This window comes from Tachyglossus aculeatus, chromosome 19, assembly GCF_015852505.1.
Source record: "Tachyglossus aculeatus isolate mTacAcu1 chromosome 19, mTacAcu1.pri, whole genome shotgun sequence".
Taxonomy (NCBI): Eukaryota; Metazoa; Chordata; class Mammalia; order Monotremata; family Tachyglossidae; genus Tachyglossus; species Tachyglossus aculeatus.
In genome coordinates, this window is record NC_052084.1 from 9,754,393 (window position 1) to 9,779,808 (window position 25,416).

The 25,416-nt window shown below is 45.1% G+C and overlaps 1 protein-coding gene across 2 annotated transcripts in view; it reads right to left on the reverse strand.

Annotated features, from left to right (window-relative positions):
- Nucleotides 1-24,831, reverse strand: part of TGFB2 (transforming growth factor beta 2) — a 70,986-nt gene extending 46,155 nt beyond the window's left edge. Inside the window, exons 1-2 of one of the 2 annotated variants that reach the window (XM_038761056.1) lie at nucleotides 23,251-24,831; nucleotides 10,358-10,471 (exon numbers count right to left, since the gene is read on the reverse strand). In XM_038761056.1, the coding sequence (XP_038616984.1) occupies nucleotides 10,358-10,471; nucleotides 23,251-23,596 (460 nt within the window). In that variant the 5' untranslated portion in view covers nucleotides 23,597-24,831. The remainder of the gene's footprint in view (nucleotides 1-10,357; nucleotides 10,472-23,250) is intronic. The other variant, XM_038761055.1, reaches the window with a different exon arrangement.
- Between the last annotated feature and the right edge of the window lie 585 nt (nucleotides 24,832-25,416).

A 25,416-nucleotide genomic window follows, 5' to 3' on the forward strand; every position in this document is an offset into this window, starting at 1 on the left:
GCTAAAGGGCTGAGGAAGGGGCTCAGCAGCCGTAGAAAAGCAAGCAATGCAGCCACACAATGGAAGCAATATACATCGGCCATACAAGTGCACCGTCACTTCCAATGTAAAAGCGAATCCAACTGAATATTAGAAAAAGATGTCCTGACCATTTAGAATCTGAAGGGATCCAAAGCCAATTTAATCTCCAGACTGCGGACAAAGTTCAGATTCGGTAAAACAGCTCCAGAAGTTGCATCATATGTAGAACAGGGCAATTCAGAAAATACAGATGTCCGACCCTGTGCGAAACAATGCCTTCCTTTTTTTCTGAACAGCAGAATGGAAGAGTGCAGCATCTGTTGCTACTAAGAATAGGCTGTGGAGATTATTATTTATGAACTCATAAGTCCTACACAGCTTGACAGCACAGAACCTGACAGGAGCAAATTGCTCGCTTCGTGTTTTAGTCACATTGGTGATGTGTTCTGTCAGTTGCAGTTCCCCCGCTTGGTAATTCAGCTTGCTAAACTGACTGCAGTTAGCAAAAAGAGTATGACCACAAGCGATCTGTTTGATTTATTTTCGTCCTAGGATTCAAACCTGGATTATACAGGATTCTGAAGGCTATTAAGTAACTGGTATTTCAACTGACACGGGACTCACCAACAATAAGGAACTTTCCTGTTTTTTAGTAGAATGAGACTATGGATTGGAACCTGAGATTAGAGAGTAGATAGTTAAGTTTCCTGATGATTTATATACATGGAATTTACATATGAAATGGACTGACATACAGTGAAATGCAGCTGCAATCCATAATCTTACTGGGCAGGAAACTCCAGAGGTATTTCATTGCTCCTCAAACCTGCAGCCTGCAAGTGCTTAGCAAATGTCATAAACAATAGTAATGTTGTGAATGGGAATGGGATGGGCTCCCAGGAGGAAAGGTAAAAAAAAAAAATGGAAATACGCAGTAAGGCTGGGCTCTGGAAAATGGAGCCTTCTCAACCTGTAGAAGGCAACGCCTTATAGGTTTACTCAGAAGAGAGATATTTCCTTGAATGGATCACCACACAGTGTGATCACAGGTCAATCCAATCTGGAAAGTGACAGAATCAAGTACTGCAAACAGTAGCCTCAGTTGTAAACAAAAGTACGGTCAGGTCTCCTATAACATGGGAGTTTACTTCCTCGACAAACCTCATTTATGGAAAATCTGCATCACGATACCCCTCGACCAACACAAAAACACGTGCAACCATTTTTTCCAATATCGCATGGTGATAGCAGACATCACCCTTCGTGTTGAAAGAATGATTTTATTTAAGCAACCTGGCATGAAATCGGTCCTCCTATAAAGATCAGAATGGAACGACAAGCTTGGAAAGCTCTTTGGGGCTCATGAGAAAGAAGGCTGTCTCTTGTCCAGCAGTTTTTTTTATGGTATTTGTTAAGTGCTTACTATGGGCCAAGTACTGTTCTAAGCGCTGGAGTAATCAGGTTGTCCCGTGTGGGGCTCACAGTCTTAATCCCCATTTTACAGATGAGATAACTGAGCATAGAGAAGTTAAGTGACTTGCTCAAGGTCACACAGCAGACAAGTGCCAGAGCTGGGATTAGAACCCACATCTTCCGACTCCCAAGCAATCTGGTGAAGAACTACCACACTAGCAGGAGAATGAGTGCGGAAGCAGTGGGGCCTAGTGAAGTGGGAGTCAGAGGACCTAGGTTCTAATCCCAGCCTTACCAATTGCTTGCTGGTTGACCTTGGGCAAGTTATGTAACCTCTCGGTGCCACAGTTTCCTCACCTGTGCAATGGGGATTCAACGCCTGTTCTCCCTCCTACTTAGAGTGTATGCCCCATACGCGATAGGGACTCTGTCGGACCTGATTACCTTGCATCTACCCCAGCGCTTAGTACAGTGCTTTGCACCAACCAAGTGCTGAACAAATACCATCCTGATTGTTATTATTAGAATTAGGTTGTTCACGGCAGTCTGGGAGCACGTGGTGAGGAGGTTCTCTCTGACGCTACTAGTGTAAACTCTCCACCCCTGCCCGGAGAAAACACATTAATTCCTCCGGGACATCCAGGAGAACTGTCCTCAGCCTGGTGAACCCAGCTAAATAGGCTTACCCACTGTGGGTTTACTACAAAGGTCAGGCATTTCGTGACTCACCCTTCATATTTAATTTGGCAAAAAAGAATAAATAAAAAGAAAAATGGCAAAATAAGTGGCTTGGATTTTCACCTGATCTAATTCCTCTAGATGAGAATCAGGTCATTTAGGAAGATTAAAATGCAATTACCTGACCTTGAATTCTGGCTGGAACCTTGGAATTTAGATTCCTTTTCTGGCCAGACTCTCACCCCCATAATGCCACATAATCTGGCCATAAATAATGTTGGCAGTCTCAGAGCCGAGACAAAAATTCAACTTTGGGGAATTTCAGTTTAGCTTCTTAAGTTGTCGCCCAATTCCATGTTTTTGTCAACTTCTCTCTCCTTGGCTCCCAGCACCTAGTCCCTCACTTCGTCCTGCCAACTGATCTTCAATCGTATTTCGGGAATCTGCCCTTTCTCCATTCCCACAGCCACAATCCTAGCCCACGGAACAAGCTACCCTTGAAGTCTCGATTCCCTGCCTCTCCCTCTTTCAATCCAATCTAGTTTACACCCAACAACGAGAATCGTCTTCAAGCCAACAAACTGAATTGAAAACGAGGATAACAGAACCTAACTGAATCCTTCCTGGGATATGCTCTACACTCGGGCTGAGTTGAGCAAAATCTCACAAAACGTGTTGAAGCAGGGTGGCCTGGTGGAGAGAACATGGGCGCGGGAGTCTGAGGACTTGGATTCTAATCCCAGCTCCACCACCTGTCTGCTGTGTGACCTCAGGCAAGTCACTTAACTTCTCTGTACCTCAGCTGCCTCATCTGCAATAAGAGGATTAAGACCGTGAGCCCTGTGTGGGACAGGGACTGTGTACACCCTGATTACCTTGTACCTACCCCAATTCTAAGTACAGTGCCAGGCACATGGTTAGCACTTAACCAATATCAATGAAAAAAGTGTGATGTCATCACATTACGCTAAGCACTGGTGCAATTACATGTGACGTCACTTGCGCCTTGGGGTCCAGATCCTCCCCCATCACCCTCCCTCTTCATTCTTCCTTGCCCCAGTGAGAGAGGTGTCTGGACAACCCATCCTGTCTCCAAACAACGTTGGGAGAAATGAAAGAATACTAAGACATTTCAGCACTACACAAAAAGGTCCTTTAAAGATGTGAACAATGAGGCAAGAGTTAAACACTACTGAGTGCTTGAAATTCCCGGGACTGTTAAAGGACCTGGATTTTGACTGCTTCCTGTCAAAATTAGCCACAGCAGTGTACACTGCAAACCGCTAAACACAGATCAAGTGGGGTGGAGAGTAAGCAGCCCCTTCAAGCCTAGTCGCCCTTGAAGGATTCCAAATGTCTTATTGGAAAGCACTGGTTCATGCAAGGTGACAGAGATGGCCCTCTAGATGTTTGGCACAGGCCATTTTCCCTTAACAAGTGTTCAAAAATCACACTCGGCATGGAGAAATTCACTCTGGCCTTGGATGTCGTCCCCCTGGCACAAACTCACTTACATTTTTGCTCTATTACTATTTCTAAGAACACAGACTTGAAATAAAAAAATAAATTTCTAAAACCACCCTGCAAAGCTCCATTGCTCAGCTCTCCTGCACGAAATATTATTTCCAAGTGGTCAGAGATTCTCCCCCTCTGCCAGCAGACCCTGACCAGAAGAGAGGACAGGAAATCCCAGCTCGGTGAAATACAGGTTCTGTTCCCTCGAACCTCTTCCCCCTAAACGTCAGGAAAGAGGTCCGGCTTTTCCCTGACCAGCTAAGGAGCAAATGATGTTCCTGCTGTTTTGCAGAAGAAAGCAAGAATCTTGCAATAGAATTTCCAAATGAAATCTATGCAGAGAAAGAAAATGCACATGATGCCTCAGAGGGCAAGGATAATTGCTTCATCCATTTAACCAAGACAAAAGGATGAAGAGGAAATCGAAGTGAAGTGGGAATGGGAATGGGCTAGTGGATAGTACACAGGCCTGGGAGTCAGAAGGACCTGGGTTCGAATCCCGCTCTGTTACTTGTCTGCTGCGTGACCTTTGGGCAAGTCACTTAACTTCTCTGAGCCTCAGTTCCCTCATCTGTAAAATAGGATGAAGACTGTGAGATCCATATGGGACAGGGACTGTTTCCAACCAATTATTTTATATCTACCCCAACGCTTATTATTGCAAAAGACAAGGTAGCACGAAAGGAGGGGAGGCATTTTGGGCCAATCCCTGGCCCATACTGTGCAAGCTGCTCAGCAAGCCAGACATTTGGCTCTTTGATTTGTGGACTGAAATGAACTAGAAGTTTGGAAATTTTTAGGTGCAGACATCATAGCTTCATCTGGCTCAGAAAAGAGCCAAAACAATGGAAATTAATCCCCCTCATTTTTTTCTAATGGCAATAAACCCCTGGACTTTTTTCTATTATGCACTTCAGGGCTGATAAAAAAAAATATGAAGCTGGTTGTTACCTAAAGCAACATACTGGCTGGTGAACAGTGGTCTCTCCTCTGAAGCTTCCCATCCTCAGCTACTGAAACATCCAATTCCCAGGAGGGGAGATTTACCCTCTGAAGATGCGGAGTGAGATAAAGAGACAGCCCCCCAGCTGAAATTAGACAAAGGGCTCTCCTCCATCCTGAACCATCCCTCATCTGTGAGCAGGAAATGTGTCTACCACCTCTGTTGTACTGTAATAATAATAATAATAATGGCATTTGTTAAGCACTTGCTATGTACAAAACACTGTTCTAAGCACTGTGGGGGGAGAATACAAGGTGATCAGGTTGTCCCACGTGGGGCTCACAGTCTTATTCCCCATTTTACAGATGAGGTAACTGAGGCACAGAGAAGTTAAGTGGACTTGCCCAAAGTCTCACAGCTGACAAGCGGCGGGGCCGGAATTAGAACCCATGACCTCTGACTCCCAAGCCCGGGCTCCTTCCACTGAACCATGCTGCTTCTTCTACTGCACCCTCCTGTACAGCTTTGCACCCAGTGAGCATTCAGTAAATATCACTGATGGATTTGAAGAGCCCAGCTCCTGCCAGTCCTTTCAAGAGGGCTCTTAAATAGTTGCTTGATTCTGTCTTCCTTTTTCATTTTTATTCCTCTTCTGGTCCTAGGAGCTACATAACCTCACAGATGGGAGTCTCCAAACAGCCCCGAGCAGAGGCACTTAGGGATTCAAGGGTTTTTTTGTTTTTGGTTACCGGAGGATGAAACCCAAAGTGCTTCTCAGAGGATTCCCTCTGTGGCATTGCGGGTCGAAGGGTTTGCCAGGGGAGGGGAGAGGAAAGCCACCGGACTTGACAAACTATAGGTCTGGTCCAGTGGCTCACTCAGGGATCGAAACTGACCTCACCTGAAGGACCAATATAAACCTAGGCCAAGCTATACACACCCAAAAAGAAAATGTGCAGCTCAAGAATAACACAATAGTCTTTGATTTTTGCAAGTGCTTTGACGACAGGGACCGTGATTTGTTTTAAATGTTTGCTTCCAAATTCTAGTATAGTGCTCCATGCTGAGTTGGCACTCAATAAATACTAAGGAAGGAAGGGAAGAAAGGAAAGGTGGAAAAAAGAAGAAAAAAAAGATAGGCAAATCTAAGAACAAGCTGAAATAAAGTCCTGGAATCTACCTCTGTCAGACGGCAACTTACTTATTAGCCAGTAAGCAACAAGGGCTGTATAGACAGGGTATTTTTAAATGGTACTTAAGTTCTTACTATGTGCTGGGCACTGAACTAAACGTTGAGATACATACAAGATAATCATATTGGACATAGTCCCTGTCCCACCTGGAGCCCCCAGTCTAAACTGATGGGAGGAGGATTTAATCCCCATTTTACAGATGCAGTAACTGAGGCACAGAGAATTTAAGTGACTTGCCTAAGGTCACGGAGCAGACAAGTGGAAGAGGCAGGATTAGAACCCAGGTCTTCTGGCTCCCAAACCCATGCTCTTTCCTATAGGCCACACTGCTGCCAGACAGTCCTGGAGTTTCCTTAATTGGAAGTTGCTCTCAGGCAATGCTAGAGACTCAACACATCCTCTGTACCTCACCAACCAATCTGCCAGGTTTCTGAGTCCCGATTAATCAACTGGTCGATAGCGTTTAATGAGCACCTTTGTATAGAGCATAGTAAGTGTTCTTGGGAGAAGATGGCAAAATTAGTAGACATGATTCTTGCCCTCAAGAAGCTTACAATCTAGTAGGGATGATGGACAGTAAAATGAATGATAGACAGGACTGAACAGATAAGATATTACTTAGACTGTGAGTCCCTTGTGGGACAAGGACTACGTCTGGCCTATCTCATTTCTACCCCAGTGCTTAACACATAAGCGCTTAACAAATACCACAATTGTTACTATTATTATTAGAGGAGGAACCAATAGAGTATAGAGGGTTACCAGGAGGAGGGGTAGGGGATGATGTGCTTACGTGATGTGAAAGTAGGTGGGAAATAGGGTAGGAAAAGGAGAGATTAACTACGGAAGGCCTCCTGAAGGAGATGTGATTTCAGAAGGTGCTTGAAGATGGGGAGAGCTGTGGCCTGCCCGATGTGAAGGGGAAGGGAATTCTGGTCAGAAGAGAGGGCTTGTATATGTGCCTCTGAAATCATCCTCTCTCTTTCTAAAAACACTTGGCTGACTCTTCTTCCCCCAGACTGTTATCTTCAACTGCTCTGGTGGCTCTTTCCCTCTGCCTTAAATACACTAATATCTCTCCTCTACTGGGAAAAAAAAAACTCTCTCTGGACTACATGGCACCCTTCACTTATTGCCCAAATTATCTGCTCTACTTCTTGTCCAAACTTATCAGATGGGTTGTATACTCCTGCGATCTCCACTTCCCCTCCACCAACTCCTATCCTTCCCTTCGAGCAGAAGTTAGAGAAGCAGCGTGGCTCAGTGGAAAGAGCACAGGCTTTGGAGTCAGAAGTCGGGGTTCAAATCCCGGCTCTGCCAATTGTCAGCTGTGTGACTTTGGGCAAGTCACTTCACTTCACTGTGCCTCAGTTACCTCCTCTGTAAAATGGGGATTAAGACTGTGAGCCACCCGTGGGACAACCTGATCACCTTGTAACCTCCCCAGCACTTAGAACAGTGCTCTGCACATAGTAAGTGCTTAATAAATGCCATAAAAAAAGTTTTGTAAGCCGCGAGAAGCATGATGGCTTAGTGGAAAGAGCACAGGCCTGGAAGTCAGAAGGACATGGGTTCCAATCCGAGTCCGCCATTTGCCTGCTGTGTGACCTTGGGCAAGTCACTTAACTTCGGTAAAATGGGGATTAAGATGGTGAGCCCCCTATGAGACATGAACTGTGTCCAATCTGATTAGAGCTTAGTACAGTGCCTGGCACATATTAAGTGCTTTAACTAATACCATTAAAAACAAATTAAAAATCTAGCACATGAGACAAGGAGACCAAAGTAAAACAGCGTCATGCACTGCAGACCACCAACATGACAGCACAACAAAGGACAACGTTGGGTGCCTGTATGGTGCGGGTAGAACTGTGGGTCCCACACTGATCTTTTCAACCACCCAGGTCAACTGTAGATGTACTTACAGATTCACGAATCTGGATATATAGTTATATGGAAGTACACACATTTTCTGTGATCAGGCAGAAATGTTCACACCAGAGTTCTCAGAGTGGACCAGAAGTATGAAAAAGCCCTATGCATCTCCAAGAGCGCTAGTCCTGTCTATACAACAGAATCTCTAAAAATGAAGGCCTCAATTGACTTTGCAGATATATACCAACTCTACACTGAGAGGGCCATCATACCTACTCTATCCTACTTGCTTTAATAAACAAAGACCTGAAAAGATCCATTTAATCTTACTTGGTAAAGTGTGCTAAGAAATCGAAAGCAACTCTCTCCCATTGGCTTAGCTCTTATTACCAAATTTTCCTATGTGGAAAACCAGGATCCAGTCCAGTTCAGTCCAATAAAGCCATTTCTTTTGACAGCAGCACTGTGGTCGTCATTCAGTTTAAAATTAACTTGGAAGATCTTGGCTAATAACATAAGATCTTGTTCATTCAATCATATTTATTCAGAACTTACTGTGTGCAGAGTGCTGTACTAAATGCTTAACCCTGGACTTCTCTTCTAATCTACTGTTTGGGAAACTACCAGATTTGACTCCTTTTGCTATTTTGAAGGGAAGAATTTTAGATATCCAGACTGATTTTACAAATACAGAGGCAACAAGGTCATGAACAAGATCCCAGCGATACTGTAAATTGTGACATGCTGATTCAGAAGATTTTATGGTCAATCTGCCATTTACTTCAGAGGTAGGAGTGTGGGTTACCTGAGAGTTATGATACATGAACTAAGCCATATCATTTGCTGCTCTGTAATCATATATGGGCACCATCTTGCTGCCACATGCTACTACCAACTGACATCAATTCTCATATGCTGCTACCAATAAATGACCATTCTGTGTATTTTTAATGATTAGTGCACAGCTGAACAGAGAAGAACCTCAAATAACGGGTTAGCAAAAAGAGGAAACTGCACTGAAAGGTTAATAGCAGAAATTACCCACCCTTTTCTAATCACTTCAAGGCTGACATGCAAACCATCTTAAAGAAAAGTTTCCAAAAAATTGGCCAGAAGAAACACCATTCATCTGGTTTTCCTCTTTCCACTGGCAATGGCAGGGGCTGGAGGCTCATGTTTATAGGGTGAGAAAAATGCTTCCCCTAAAAGATTGGACACTAGCCTTCTAGCCCCATTTAGGGGTGGAGAAAAGTGGGGAGAAGTGGAGACCTGTAAAGACCACACTGGAATTAGAACCAGGGATTTATACACTGCCATCTCAGAAGATTGCACCATGTTGCTGTAACACAGACTCTACCTGACAAAGTGTCATGCTCACAGCTGTATAGAAGAGAGGCTGCTAGTTAGAAAATTGGGTGTTGGAAGGATCACAGTAAGTGGCTTTTCTCCCCTTTGTGCCCTCCTAACAGAGAGAATAGGGCTTAGTGAATAGGAAGCAGCATGGCCTAGGCCTGGGAGACAGGAGACCTGGGTTTTAATCTCACCTTTACAATGTGCCTGCTGTGTGACTTTGGGCAGGTCCTTGAACTGCTCTGGGACTCCATTTCCTCATCTGTAAAATGAGGATGAAATACCTGTTCTCCTTTCCTCTGAGACTCTGAGCACCATGTGAGACAGGACTGTGTCCAACCTGATTATACCCTTCTAAACTGTGTACTCGTTGTGAGCAGGGAATGTGTCTACCACCTCCGTTGAACTCTCCAAGTGCTTAGTACAGTGCTCTGCATGCAGTAAGTGTTCAGTAAATACCACTGATTGATTAATGTGTATCTACCTCAGCACCAGGTGGAGTGCTGGGCTATACACAGTAAGGATTTAATGAATGCCACAATTATTGTTCTTAAATAAAGTTCAACACAACCTTGTATAACCGTGTTGCTTTACCCTGGGAAAAACTTAGACATATGAAAATCCAAATATTTCTGGGTTTAACTCCAGAACCACCACCAGTCACTTCTGGCAGCCCCTGGATCCCACCCAATTCCATCATCCAGCTCCTACGCCAATGGAAAAATGACTCTGGGAGCACTTTTACCTCACCCCCTTCCCCAGCACTGAGAAAATTAGAGGAAGGCGAGCACATCTCCAGAGCTCTTTCTGTCATTATAAATTGCTCTACCTGCTGTTTGAAGGTGCAGCTACTGGAGCCAAACTCTCCTGGATGGGTAAGGATGAGGAGTCAACGCCTCACACTCCAAGGAGGTAGGAGATGGCTAGATATGCACCTGCTTGCCATTTTTGCAAACAATCCAGATGAACACAGCTCTGGAGAGTCAGGGGAGAAAGGTGGATTGACAAAATATGTGGCTTGGCTAGGGCCACTTTTTCCTAACCATGATTCTTTTCTCTACTTGGATAAATTCACTTTTTTTTTTCTGGGAAACAGCATCTTCTTCAAGACATTACTGGCTGCAGAACAGGGCCAACATCACCCAGGGCAATGCAGGATTAATCACAGAAGAAACTGGCAGCTTACAGAAAGCCAAAAACATAATTTGCTACTTTGTTTATTTTCATCCTATGTAGCCTGAGGAGAAGGGAGGGCCAAAAATTGCTAAAAATTTTGGTTGGTTAGTAGATACATCTAGTTCTCCTAGAATAGAGGGGCTGGGTCTTTGCAGAACCCCGTATTACGGAACACTCACGCTGTAGTACTCACCCCGCTTCTGACACTGCAAACATGCGCACAACCGTTTCTTCCAACATCGCATTGCGCTGTATCCAGACAGACGCACACTGTCGGAAGAACGTTCCCTAATTCTGCCGCCGTGTTCTAGCCAAAACGCAAAGTGAAAACACGCGTTATGGCAGGACTGGGTGCATTTTTTCTTCATCTGCATCAATACATACGGGCACCACCAGTAGTGTCCTGCCGGGCACTAAAATCGGAGCTGTGACAATGTGGCTACTTTCATTTCGTTAATAAATCTGGTACGCCATTCCACACTGGCACCTTCACGTGGGGGAGCAGATAAGTACCTCCCTTCCCAAAGCCTCCCCACCTCTTTAAAACTTTCTTGCCCCCTCCCTCCCCACTTCCCTCGGCCCCTTAAAAGCATTTTTCTCTTATTCCCCATGGCTTCCCAACCAGATGCTTTCCCTCACCCGCATGTTCCCCGTTCCCATGCCCACCTCTACCCATGGCCCTGAACCCAAGCCCCTCAGTCCCACAGTCCTCCAGGGCTGGGCCACCACCTTACCCTTCCTCGGCTTGCGGCCCCTGCCTAAGGAACTGCCAAAGCAGCGGGCCTGGAAGGGAGTCCTCTGGGGGAAAATGGGGTTTTCCTACAGCCAAAGTATGTCCAAAATCCTTTAAAAACCTTTGAATGGAAGGCATGTCCAAGGTCAGAGTCTGGACGCCACACTGACAATGACAATAACAAGACACTAGGTCGGTGTGTCTATGTTACAGATGCTTGAGCCACAAGCTTCCTAAAATCCCTATGACTGTAAACATGGGACCTCACCCTCTACTTGTTACATTTACTTGTTTTGGATGTGAGGTTGACATTTGCTCATGTCATTATCTCTCGGAAGGAAAGGAAACCCCCAGGGTGAGTAATTTTGATCCATTTCACAGGGGGAATCGGTGACAACACTGGATCCGTTCCCAGTCACTGACCCTACCTAATTGGCCATGGATAAACCCATGCATCACAAAAGTGGCCCTCAAATTGGTCCAACTGAAAAAGCCTGTTCCAGGAATGATTCGGAGCTAAAGCAACTCGAATGCAGAGCCCAAGCGAGGTGTTCCTTGATGTCATGCTGAATTTCTAAGTGGGAGCATTTGAAGACTTGACTGTTGTTGATGGCGAGGGCTGTAAGATGGCAAACGCAAAAAGTACCATCCTATAAGCCTACCCCTAACTTTTTCCCTAGCCCAAGCCCTCACCCTCAAGGTAATCCTAACCCTAACCAAAACCCTAACCTACTTTTTCAAAGATCCGCTTTGGTGGGGCTTGGCTTTCCAATTCTTGAATTGTTGGATTGCTAGAGGTTTTGACTCCTGTATTTTAATTTTTCTGTTAGATTGAGCAGGTGGGAACTTGGTCAGAGGTGTGTAAACAAAAGGCCTTCCCAGGACAGGCCTCAAATGACTTCTCTTAGCCTTCTCACCAAACCACCCACCTTCTGCCAAGAAAACCTCAAACTGTGATTTCTTAATGCTTCACAGACCTAGAGCCAACTTAAGACATCCACCCCCTTCAATCAGTAAAATCTCTAACTCCTTTAACTGTAAGAAATGGAAGAAAGAAAACTTTCACAGTCCTGAGTTTGCCTTTGAAAAGTCAAGGCCAAGTTAGAGGGAGATGAAAGCAGTGGGAAAAACAAGGTATCAACCCCAGTCAAAAAAGAATAAATGATCATACCAAAGTAAAAAACGGAAATGGAAATAATGGCAGATTCACTGCCACATTTGACGTTGATAGAACAATCCTGGGTTGACTTTCTCCAGGAAGTGATGAAATGACCATCACTGAAATGAATCTCACACTTAAAAATTAAATTATCTTTCCCAGAACTTTCCAATTTGTGCTCTGGCAACAACGGATGTTTTAATGTTCTTAAATATATTTATTATTGTTTTAAAAAAACCTAGTATCCTCTTAAATATATTTATTATTTTTTAAAAAACATAGTATCCTCTTACACCCAAGAGAACTCCCTCTTGGTTGTTGCTCTCAGATGAATGTGGAGCATTTTATAGTGTTCTCTCTCAAAGCAGTAGTTTGCATTCAACATCCCAAGATAGAGTAGCAAATTTAGATTCTTACAACAGTCTAAAGTTATGAATGAATGGTTATTTGTGAATTAGCTTGTCAAGACAGATGCAGTATTTGTCAGAGTAGCAAGGGTTAGATATGGAAAGAGCCAAACAAATGGAGCGAAAAGTCTGAGTCACAACATTTCCTTTTTGTCAGATTAGAATGATATTACAGTATTTCTGAAGCAAAAACACTAGTCATTTATTTTTATGCAGCCTGCTTTGTATATGTGCCTTTTTTTTCTGAAAAGCAGTATCTTTTCCTGAGGCATAAAACATTTGAAACTACTTCAAATTTTTAAAAAGCAAGCAAAAGAAAAAAACTGAAAAAAAAATAGTGAAACTCACTCATCTTGAATATGGACAGATCCACCTTGCTCTGGGTGAGAGCAAACATCTGCATTTGAGGGTCAGTAAATGTTTTCAACTATTTTCAGATGGTTTGAAACTTCAAAAACTTTAAAAAGCATTTTTCACTTTCCCTAACACCAGATCTCTGCAGTTGAAGGGAAATTGCATATTTATGATTTGTTAACACATAATTTACTCAAGTGTTCATTTGTGAGACTAACTGAATGGCCCAAAGCCACGACGATCTGATTTTTCCTCAACATCAGGAAGTTATGTTTCCCCACATTTAAATGGCCACCAGCTACCAAAGCGTTCAGGGTTCAGTCTGAATGTCATCGTTTCCAAACTTGAAAGGAAACATCTTGCTACGTTTAATGCACTGGACCCCAAAGTACTGTGATGAGATGCTAAATAAAAGTGGAAAGAGTCAGCACTTTCAGCAATTTTAGAACGAAAAGATTTGCCTCCATTCCTTCTCTTTGACTTTCTGCCTCATCCTATCACTCTGTCTGCATCTCCCCAGCCATCCTTTTCTCTGTGTTCCTTCATCACTCCCCCATCAGATGACCTCTTCATCATCCTCATGGCTTGCCTACTTTGGACCGCTTCCTCCACCTACTCCCTTCCACTTATAGCAGTGGTATGTGGGCTATTTGATCGCTTCAGGAAACCCAGTGAAGGGGAGCTGTACCATTTGGGCCCTGTTTTGCTGCTCTCCCCCTCTAGACTGTAAGGTCGTTGTGGGCAGGGAACGTGTCTGCCAACTCTGTTTTATCGTACTCTCTCGAGAACTTAGTAAAGGTCTCTCCACGTGGTAAATACTCAGTAAATACCACTGATTGATGGAATTCTTGGAGGCTAATTTATTTATTTTTATATATTTATTTATTTATGATTTCTATTAATGTCAGTCTCCCCCTCTAGACCATAAGCTGGTTGTGGGCAGAGAATGTGTCTGTTATATTGCTACTCCCCCAAGTGCTCTGCACAGAGTAAGTGCTCAATAAATATGCCTGACTGATTAGAGTTAGCCCCAGTACCAATATTCCAAGATTCTGGCAGGGAAGCTGGAACCCCCCCACACACACACACCCCAACAAGGCTGCTCTGCCAGGAGCCAGTGTTGCCTGCTGGGAAGCTAAGGAAATCCAGACTGTGAGGAATCACAGCTCTTCTGATTTCAGAGAGCCACATCAGAGAACAGCAGTTCTGCGGATAGACTCTCTTCTGACTTTGGCTTGGGAGATCCCTAAAGCACATGGAGGAGTGCGAGCAAACACTGGCCAGAAACCTAGCTCAGGTTCAAGCCCCAGTATCCTGAAGTGGATCCTGATCAATCTCCATCTTCTTCCAAGCAGGAATTCCAGGCCCAGAAGCCTTGCTTGAAACCTCAACAGGACTCATTCGGCCGATCATATTTACTGAACGCTTACTGTGAGCCTCTAGAGCACTGTACTTAGTGCTTGGGAGGGTTCAGTGTAACAGAGTTGGTAGACACATTCTCTACCCACAACGAGCTAACAGTGTAGAGGGATTTTAAAACGAGCAATCTCTCTCATTCTCTCTCTCTCTCTCTCTCTCTCTCAAACTCAAATTCGAACTCGAACTCGAACTCGAACTCAAGAGCAAAGGAGGGACAGAGATAGGAAAAAGATAATCAGGGATAGGAGGAGGAAGAACAGGTTTTCTTGCACATGCTCAGAGCTATTTTTGCTTCAGGATAACTCTATCTGGAGTGGAATATCACAATTTATATTTTGTTATTAGAGCAGCATTTTATGGGCTTTGTCTTAAAAGTTTTCTCCAAGGATCTCTGGGCCACATTCATTCCAACTTGACTGTTCTTACTCCTCCCAAGAAGCAGAGACTGGAGAGCCGGCTATTATAAACTCTAATGGCATAATCCCAAGTAGATTTATGTAGTGTCAGAAGAAAATAACCTACCCAGACTCCTGAGGGGCAGACTGGGATGGGGAGAGCTAAGATTATGCTTTTGAGGGAATTCCATCATAGTGCTTCTTAGCTGTTTATGCCTCTTACCAACCCTTAAAACCAGCAACTGCACGAAGATGTGCAGGCATCCAGGCATTAGCCCGATTCCCCTCAGATGATCAGAAAGGAGCTCTCAAAAGGCAGATATGCTGACCGAGCAGATCCTGCCTCGGGGAACCAATCAGAGGACAACAGCTCATAAAGCTATGCTTTAACTGGTGGAATTCGAAGAATAAAGGTCTCAAGGAAGGTATCATTTGTTGTGGAAGTCACAGATTAAGAAACCGCTAGCCTTTTGTGTGCTCAAGGTAAACTCTTCCTTGCCCTGAAGTCAGTCAATCGTATTTATTGAGCACTTACTGTGTGCAGGGTACTATATTAAGCGCCTGGGAGTGTAACAATATAACAGACATTCCCCGTCAAAAACGAGTTTGCTGCTATGTCTTCCCCAAAATCATCCCAGAAGGTGATGACTAATGATTTCATTAATTTTCATGCCACTCCCAGAGGTTAGGGAGTGATAAGGATTAGTTCAGGTGGGACACCAAAAGCAGTGAAAAAAAAATGACCCGAGGTCCCACTACAGGAAAATCTGCAAAGCCAGCAGCAAAACGTGAACTTTCTGGCTTCTGGTCAAGTGACCTGTCTATCGAGGCACTTTCTCTTCTAAAGCAGTGCTGATCCAGTGTTTTCAAGCAAGCTCTAGGCAACCAGAGAGAAGCTGAGACTTGGTAACTATCCAGTCAATCTCTGTCAATCAAGAATACGTTTCTGGCTTGAGTTCTTCAAATAATGGCTCTCAACTCTACTGCTTCGGGTGTCTGACCTGCCCTCAAACTACTCTATCAAGAACCTCCCACCTTTCCTTTACAGTCAATTCTATATTATTTGGATCTGATTATTCTGTTTGAGGATTACTTGCGCTCCTTGCTTCTCCTCCTCTTTCCTGGCCTCTGGCCATTTCTTTCTCCATGACCACTCTCCATCAGAAAGCATACAGGGGCAAGAAGAGGTGAAACTAAAATTAGTCATTTCAGCTACTAGCGGTGGATTTGGAGATGTGGAAAGTGTTAAGGCTAAAATGGGGGGATTTCAATGACCAATGTTATTCTTCTGAGAGCTAGTTGTATTTTGGGGAATTGGCAATATTTGAGGATGGAAAAAAGGAGGTAGACAGGATCAGGCAGACAGGCCCATAAGAAAAAAAATGTTTTTTCCCAGGGCCAGGAATTAAATTAAGGTATTTGGTTCCAATTTCTGCTAAGAGTGAACATGCTATATGGTTTGCATTAAATTTTATATGGCTTCCCAAATTATCAATTAACAGCAAAGACCAATAAAAGCCTCCATCAACAGGTTCCGTATTGTGAGCCCCAGTCCAAAGAAACCTTTGCTTTAACTTGACATGATGAATGATAACAACGATATTCTTAAAACATGCAATCTTTGAATGTAAGAAGCAACCTGTTGCTTTAGAAAAAGGGACCCAGGGTCTAACGCATCTTTTGGGATAGGCTGTAAGCTCCTTGAAGGTAGGGATCATGACTTCCAAATTGAAGTTGGAAGTTGGAACTTCCAACACGTATTCTCCCCAGTGCTTAGCACAGTGCACCGCACACAGTAAAGCCTCAATAAATACCAGTGATTGCTTGATTGATTGAAAGCTAAGGAAAATGCCAGTCTCACAATATCATGAAGTACCTATTCATTTTTGAGCTCTACCACACACCTGTCCCTTCTTCCCCTGCCATAGACAGATGGAAGGAAAGAGAAGGGGAAGGTCTGATTTATGTTATGGTGCCCAGACTCTGAGTCAGCGAGGACCTTCACCAATGTCCTTGATATCAATACTGGAGACGGCCTGGACCCAGAACTGAGTTTCTTCCTGGCTTCTCTTCCACCTGACAGTGGGCAAAGGACTCCTTTACCCCTGTAAGCCTCTCAGGAAAGAGAGGAGTTTCCCCACCAAATAAATCTGCTATAGGAAGTGGCTTATCCTAAAGGTCCTATGCCATTCCAAATGGGGTCCTCTGGATTACTGTTCTATTTATGCTTCTCTCCAGCATGCAACGTGGCGTGTGTGTGTGTGTGTGTGTGTGTGTGTGAGTGATATCACTCTGCATGCAATTAGTTCATAATAGCAAAGAGGGGAATGGCAATTTGGGGGATTATGACCAGGGGTGAAGAAGAGGCCGTTTTAATGGAGCATTGGGCCAGCTGGGCTAATTCAGGAAGCGAGTTGGTAGTAATGCTTCAGTTAAACACCTACTCTGGACATCTTGGATTTAAAAAGAAACAAAAAATAGCTTGTGGTTGTAGGCAGGATGCAAACTTACTCTAAACAAATGACTGAAGCAAACTTTTCAGTCTAAACAAACGTGCTGAGGCATCCATAACATGGTATTAAATTAAAAAAAATACCTGGGAAACATATAATTCCCAGGGTAAAAGCTGCCTTTGTTAAAAGAAACAGGGCAGCATATGGTTTCACAATGACAATGGAAATATTTGTTTATCTCTACCAAAGGCTTGGTTTGTCAGGCTGTTTAGAAAGTTAACCCACCATCTGCAGCAGAGAAAACTCCTAGGCAGAAGCAAAGAAAGCTCATGGAGCCAAGTAAAATCATCTCTCCAGGATCGCATGAATAGCAGAAATACTACAATGAGGTATTCTGGTGTTTTTAAAGCTCTTCAAGCTCTCTGCTTTCTGTTTATCTTCCCACTGACTAACATTTAGTGGGGCATTTTATAGCCCATCAGCACTTCGCTGATTGGCCAGCATATCCCTTAATTATCAGTGGTTTTTCACCACCAAGTCTTGAAGGCCCTCTTAGATTTGATCCCCTTATTTTACTTTCCGTAATCTTTAACCCTTTACCATCTGCGTTCTGGTCAGCACAGCCTGGGCTCCAGGCTTCACTAATCTGACCCTCACCTTCATTCTGGGCATTTCAAGTTTTTTTCTCTGGAAAGGTTAAGGTTAAGGCCTTTGGCACTGTCAGTTAAAGGGGACATAACGGCGCTTAAAATGGCAGACAGGAGACCCCCCCAGCCGGAATCTAAAAGTTCTTTAAATAGGCTGTACAGGATGCTGTTATGCACTTGAGCCATTTGGGTTGGGACTTCCACGCTCAGGAAACAAAAGAGGACTGAGAATTTCTCAGTCATACCTCTTAACCACCTGGCCTGCCCGGTTAGTTCACTCTAAATACTATCTTCATTTGGAGTGTTCCTTTAAGGGTCTAAAAAAAAAAAAAGGAATCCTAGAAGAGAAAATTCTGACCTGAACTTCAACGCAGCACACCCACAGAAGCAGCCTGGCTATCCTGGATAACATCGCGTAACGACGCAGTGCGTGCAGAGGAGATCAGAAAGTTTAGCCAGTTCTGTACTAGTAACTCAGTTATTCTGAAAGATGAGGAGCTCACATGCCTAACTGGCAAGTCAAATCTTTGTAGATATGGCAGGATCAATACAGCGTCCCATCATTTTGTAATTTTTTTCATTAACAGAGTGATATTCCATAAAGGAAGCTCATGAGTAGATTATGTCACAACTCCAAAAAGGATAATAGTGGTTTACAGTCTATATTAAACATTTACTCCTCTGGGAGAAATGGGGGAAAGGGTCGTTTGCTATTTAATTTGTTTTAATGTTCATATGAAGTTATCGCAAAAGAAAATTGCATTGTGGCTTTTTAGGCTGAATATTTTAGTTCTTTTAATCCAACAAGTCAGAATAAAGCAAAGCTATTATTTATTTTCCTAATTCTTAATCCGGAGTTTCGATAAACTGCTCGTTTTCTTTCCATCTGAATTCTAATATATTTCCTCGTTTTTTTCTTTTTTTTAATCTAACATTGCATTGCCATAGACTAAAGCAACCAGTGATTATTAACACAACTTATCATTGCATATATGATATACCTCCATGCCCTTAGCCTAAGAAGAAATCACAGTCAGATCAGGATTAAAACAGAAACAAAACTCTGTAAAGGAGCATAACTACAGTTTACAAGAGAATGATAACTGCTTCTGCCTATTACGTTGCAATCATGCTTTAGTTCTAGTTTTTCCTCCCTTCTCACATCATAAATGCATCATATAGTTTAGCTGTTTCTTCCTCTAGCCACGCACTGAATCCATAAAAGAATTCAGCTTCCGGGATTGGATGTGAAGGCAAAATTAAACCGATGTCTAAACGATGCTACAGCACTATGACAATACAAGGGTGGCTATATTTTTTTAAAAAAGGGAGGAGAAAAAGACTCTCCTCTTTTTGACTTTCCATGCTCTAGGTAATGTTTTTATTTTCAGTAATTTGGAAGCCTATTGCATTTGAAGTAATCATCGTAACTTAGTCATCCTTAAGCCTTTTTGCAATAACTTCTGAACAGATGAATCTTGAATTTCAAATGGACTGTCAGGAGAACAGATGTCTTCTTTTTTCCCCTCAGTGCAAACTATCAGTAAACCTTAGCAAAATTTTACTTTGACCCCTAAACCAACATCATGTGAAGAGATTAATATTAATAAATTTGAAACTAATCAGATCCCTTCTTCATATGTTGACACAGTATTATTTATATCCCATAAATACCTTCTTGACTAAAATTCATCCCAGGAGATTGGCACTTGGCCAGTTCTATTCATATTTACTGTATTTATATAGTTCAGTTGGCCAAGGATAATATTCAAGACAAAATATGCCTTAGGGCATATACAATATCTCTTATATTTTTCTGTTTTTCAATCTCCACATTGCTAAAAATATTTATTCTGAACTTTATAAAATGTCTTGAAAAAGGACTATCAGTAATCTGCAGTGATACGTAGCTGGCTATGAGTATAATTAGAGCATATTTGTAATGCTTGAGCTAAAGTCAGTCACTGCACGCCAATAACTCCGTGGTAGAAGTTCAACCAATGATCTTTCCCATGCCTTCATTTCAGAAGCTTTTGACCTTCAGCATATCCACTGCAAGAAAAACCAGGCTCCTCCTTCACAACCATTTCATTTCAGAAACAGCAGAGTTAAAAATGATTCCCTCTAAGAGGAAAAGCCCGCAGGTTAGCCAACGCTGCGTTTTCAATTTGCTCTTTAAAAATATGGTGGAGCGGTTTCTTCCTTGCTTTCTTTTTTTGGAAAGGTTCATATAATCCAGTATAACTACAAAGCACTGGAAAATCAGTTAACCTACTTTCTATAAAGTTACCCGCAGCCTCTACACAGTAGTTTCAACTCGGCTACTATACGGCCTTCTCATTCTAAACTTGTGATGCACTCTGTTGGTAGACGCCTGCAATGTACGTTATTTGTTCCAAACCGTTCTGGTATTATTTCGCCTTCCTGATTCGGTGCCCCACGGGGCACAGTGGAGTCCAGCGTGAGGCCGGACTCGGGTGATTTTTAGCTTTTTGGTCATTACACTGTGTAGCTGGAACTTTTGCCAGGGAGGAGACAAGACGGATGCACTTGTCTTACATAAGTCTTACATAACTTGCTCTTTCTGAGCTTCAGGCTTCGGATCTCCATGTCAAGGGCTGTTGCAGCTCATTATTTGCGTCCCTTACTTGTGGCTTGTCACTGCCTGGGGCCTGGCCAGCTCATGGGCTGCTGCTCTATATCCCAAGAGAAGCAGCTTAGCCTGGTGGTTAAAGCACGGGCTTGGGAGCCAGAGGCCCCAGGTTCTAATCCCGCCTCCGGCACTTGTCTGCCGCGTGACCTTGGACAAGTCACTTAACTTCTCTGTGCCTCAGTTACCTCATCTGTAAAGTGGGAATTAACCCTGTGAGCCCACGTGGCACACGGACTGAGTCCAACCTGATTAGCTGGCATCTGCCCTGGGGCTCAGTACAGGCCCATAGGAAGCGCTTAACAGATACCACTAAAAAAGAAAACAAACAACCCCCTCCCCTCCTTCAAAACCATCAGAAACCGGCCCAGTTTTTCTTCTCTGTCTCAGTGGTGATGCTACAAATTACACTACGGTCTCTTTCGTTTACCCCTCGCCCGCCCCCACCTTTGGCTCCAGCCCAGGTAAAACAGCTCACTTCCCCAGAGGATAACCAGGGTGGAATGTATTTATCAAAGCTGTTAGGGATAGGGCCAATAAACAATAATAAACCGTGCTTCCAGCCAGCGTGCTTTATACCTGGTGCCGTCCCCCTAACAATAATAGGGGAAGCAGCAGCAGCGGAAGAAAAGCAGCTGGAGTGAGGAAGAGGTCAGACACCTTGGCTGTCATTCTGGGCCTATCACCATACAAGACTGCAGCAAGTCGCAAAGCTACAACTTGCTAAACGAAAAATATTTTTTTTTAAAAAAACCTCTTGGATAAAATGATCAAGATGGCTGTATTATCTATTTAGGCAAGACACACCGAGTTTGCAAAAGCAGCCAACGAGTATATAGGGCATGGAAGGGGGAGGGGGAGCGAAGGGGCAGCCAATGAAAAGATTAAGGACTGGTTGGGAATACACTAATGGTGAAGTTATTTTTTTTTCCCCCCTTCCTGGTACAGCATTTAACCCCGTCGCGTCCACGCGAGGCATTTTTAAGAGGAGCTCCTCTTCCAAAGAATTAATGGCTCTCCTCCCTGCCCGCCCCCCCACCCCAGATCTTTCCAACGCTTAAATCTAAGGGAGGGATTTGAGGCCCGGGCCACGCGTGGGGCACGTTTCCTCGGTCTCCGGATTAGGCAGGCATCGGAAGGAAAATATAAAGGCAAGGCAGAGATCAAGGCGGATAGGGAACGCGAAGGGAAATGGAGTCACCCGGGCCAGGCGTTTTCTAGTCGACAAATGCCCCTGGGGTGGGTGCACCTTCCAGTGACATGCCTTAAAATAGGCCTTAGTTTGGGAAAGGATGAAAAGTAGCGGACTTTTCAGGCTCCGGGAGGGGAGACCTTTGGGTCTGATCCCAACTAAAACGGGCTCGGGATGGGGGATTGTATTTATTGAGCGCTTAACTGGGGGCAGAGCGCTGTACTCAGCGCTCGGAAAGTACAATTCGGCAACAGGTAGAGACAGTCCCTGCCCCAGACGGGCTCACGGTCGAGATGGAAAACTTCCCCTTCGGGCGCCAATGGATAAGAATAATGATGGTATTTGTTAAGCGCTTCCTAGGTGCCAGGCACTGTACTAAACGCTGGGGTGGATCCGAGCAAATCGAGCGGGACGCAGTCCCGGTCTCACGTGGGGCTCCCAGTCTCCATCCCCATTTGACAGGTGAGGTCACCGAGGCCCCGAGAAGTAAAGCGACTTGCCCAAGGTCACACGGCAGACAAGTGGCGGAGGCGGGATTAGAACCCATGACCTTCTGACTCCCGGGAGGGAGGGGCGGGCTCGGTGGCCAGAGCCCGGGCTTGGGAGTCAGATCCGCCACTTGTCTGCTGTGTGACCCTGGGCAACCTCCTCAACTTCTCTGTGCCTCGGTTCCCTCATCTCTAAAAGGGGGATTAAGACTGGGCCCCACGTGGGACAACCTGATTCCTTCAGTCGTATTTACTGAGCGCCTACTGTGTGCAGAGCACTGTCCTAAACGTTTGGAAAGTACAATACAGCAATAAAGAGAGACAATCCCTGCCCACAACGGGCTCACCCCATAACTACCCCAGCGCTTAGAAACCGTGCTGGACTCTTAATAATGATGGGGAGGCAGGAGAAGCATCGTGGATCAGCGGAAAGAGCCCGGGCTTGGGAGTCAAAGGATGTGGGTTCTAATCCCGCCTCCGCCCCTTGTCAGCTCTGTGACCTTGGGCAAGCCACTTCACTTCTCTGGGCCTCAGTTCCCTCATCTGCGAAATGGGGATGAAGCTTGTGAGCCCCACGTGGGACAAATTTATGACGTTGTATCTACCCCAGCGCTTAGAACAGTGCCTGGCACATAGTAAGCGCTTAATAAATAACGCCATTATTATCATTATTATGGTATTTGTTAAGCGCTTAACAAATACCATTATTGTTATTATGGCATTTGTTAAGCGCTTACTATGTGCCAAGCACGGTTCTATAACAACTACCATCGAGAGGTCGTGGGTTCTAATCCCGCCTCCGCCACTTGTCAGCTGTGTGACTTTGGGCAAGTCACTTCTCTGGGCCTCAGTCCCCTCATCTGGAAAAGGGGGATGAAGACTGTGGGCCCCACGTGGGACAACCCGATGACCATGTTGCCAACTTGTACTTCCCAAGCGCTTAGTACAGTGCTCTGCACACAGTCAGCGCTCAATAAATACGCCTGATGATGATGATGATGATGACCTTGCATCCCCCCGAGAGCAGTGCTTGGCACATAGTAATTGCTTAGCAAATGTCATTATTATTATTATTGTTATTGATCATTTATGGTGGGGACCAGGACGGAGGGAGGGGGAGACAAGGCTCTCCCAGGCCCAGGGGAGGGAGTGGGAGGGACGGGGGGCGTCTACGACCCCGGCTACTTACTTTCCGAGGGGAAATAGGGCAGCATGTCTATTTTGTAGACCTCTTTGGCGTAATATTCCTCGTCGCTCCGCTCCCTCTCGCAAGCGGCCGCCCTCTGGTTGGCCTTCTCCTGCAGCAAGTCCCGGGTGCTGTTGTAGATGGACACCACCTCCGGGGAGACCTCCTCCGGCTCGGGGTAGTCTTCGGGGGGGCTGGTGAGCTTGAGTTTGCTGAGGATCTGCCCCCGGATCGCCTCGATCCTCTTGCGCATGAACTGATCCATGTCGAGGGTGCTGCAGGTAGAGAGGCTCAGCGCCGCCGTCACCAGATCCAGGGTCAGGAAAACGCTCAGTACATAGCCGTGCATCGCTCTCGACCACACGGTGGGGGCGGGGGAGAGGGAAGAGGAGAAGGAAAAAAAAAAAAGGAGGGAGGACACTGTCCTGCTTTCCTCCCTTAAAATCCGCACCAGAAGGGAGGGAGGAAAAAAAAAGGGGGGGAGATCAAGTGCGGATAATAATACTAATGATGGTATTTGTCAATCGGGTGCGATGAGTCGAGGCGATGCCCCGATGAAACGCGATTTGCTAGAATTGCTTAAAAAAATGCCAAGCGCTCCCAGCGTGGAAATATTAAAAAGGGGAGGGGGGAGACCCTGGCCTTTCAGAAAAAAGTTGGCTCGGAGGGGCCAGAAGAAAAATAAAAGTGAGCGTCGATATTAAGGCAGGATCGCTTGAAATCAGAAAAAGGGGGATTTCAAGGCCAAAAGGAAAAAAAAATGAGCGTCGATATTAAGGCAGGAGCGTTTGAAATCAGGAAAAAGGGGGCTTCAAAGGGGGTCAGGCCCCAGCCTCGGAAGGGGGAGAATCCGCACTCGGCTCCCCCGGCTCCCAGTTGGAGAGATGCGAGTTTCCGAGGCGGGTGGCCAGCGAGGAGGCAGGAGGAGGGAAGGGGGGGGGGGGGGAGGGAAAAAAAAAAACAACCAAAAACAAAAACCCAACCAAAAAGAAAAAAAAAAACACAAAAAAATCGAGGCGAGCGGAGGCGCCCCACTTCCAGTGCGGCGCAGATGTTCTGCAGGACGGACACACACACGACACACACAGCAGAAGGACCAGCCCGGGCCGGGGGCGAGGCGGAGCGCACGTGGGAGTGTGAGTGAGTGTGTGTGTGTGTGTGTGTGCTGTGTGTGCGTGTTGCGCTGCTGGGGCCCCGCAGCCTGTTGCATGCACCCCGGGCTGCAACCACGAAGCGACCCCGCCCGGGTTACTACTTGCTGCCGCCTCTGCCTCCTCCTCCTTTTCCTCCTTCTTTTTTCCTCCTCCTCTTTCTCCTCCTCCAAACACCACCCCAGCTCCAAACAACAACCCTCAGCAGCGTCCGCCTCTTACTGGGCCGCTCTCACCTCCTCCGGCTGGCCCAGGCCAAAGCTCAGATGAACTAAGGGCCTTTATTTCTAAAGAGGTTTCAGAGCCTCTCCAACCACCCCCAAACCCTCTGACCCTCTCCCCGGATCCCCCTCTGGGAATTTCAGCCCTTTCCCCTCTGACAGGCCCGGGGAAATTTCCCTCCCTGAAAAGCAGCAGACCGTTATAACCTTTCCTCCATCCCTCCTCTTCTTTCTCTCCCTCTCTCTATTCGAGCTCAACGCCGAGCGAAACTTTGCCAGCAGATAACATCACGATCTTGCCGGAGAGATTTATAAGTTCCCCCCGCACCACGTGTTTGCCTCCAACAAAATGACGTGCTGCGATTGCAGTCAGAGGAGTCCCGCTTTCCCTTTGCTCCGACTATTTATTTTCTGTGAGCAGAGGGTTTGGGGACGGAGGGAGGGGAGAGGGGGATGGATGGAGGGAAAAAGAGAGAGGGGGGCGTGGGAGGTGGATGGGTAGGTGTGTAGCAAATCGCGACTACGTATATATGTTTGTACATATTTATTACCCTATTTATTTATTTATTTTACTTGTACGTATCTATTCTATTTATTTTATTTTGTTAGCATGTTTGGTTTTGTTCTCTGTCTCCCCCCTTTTAGACTGTGAGCCCACTGTTGGGTAGGGACTGTCTCTCTATGTTGCCAATTTGTACTTCCCAAGCGCGTAGTACAGTGCTCTGCACATAGTAAGTGCTCAATAAATACGATTGATGATGATGATGATGACTACAACTTCTTTCAGTCGCCTGTTT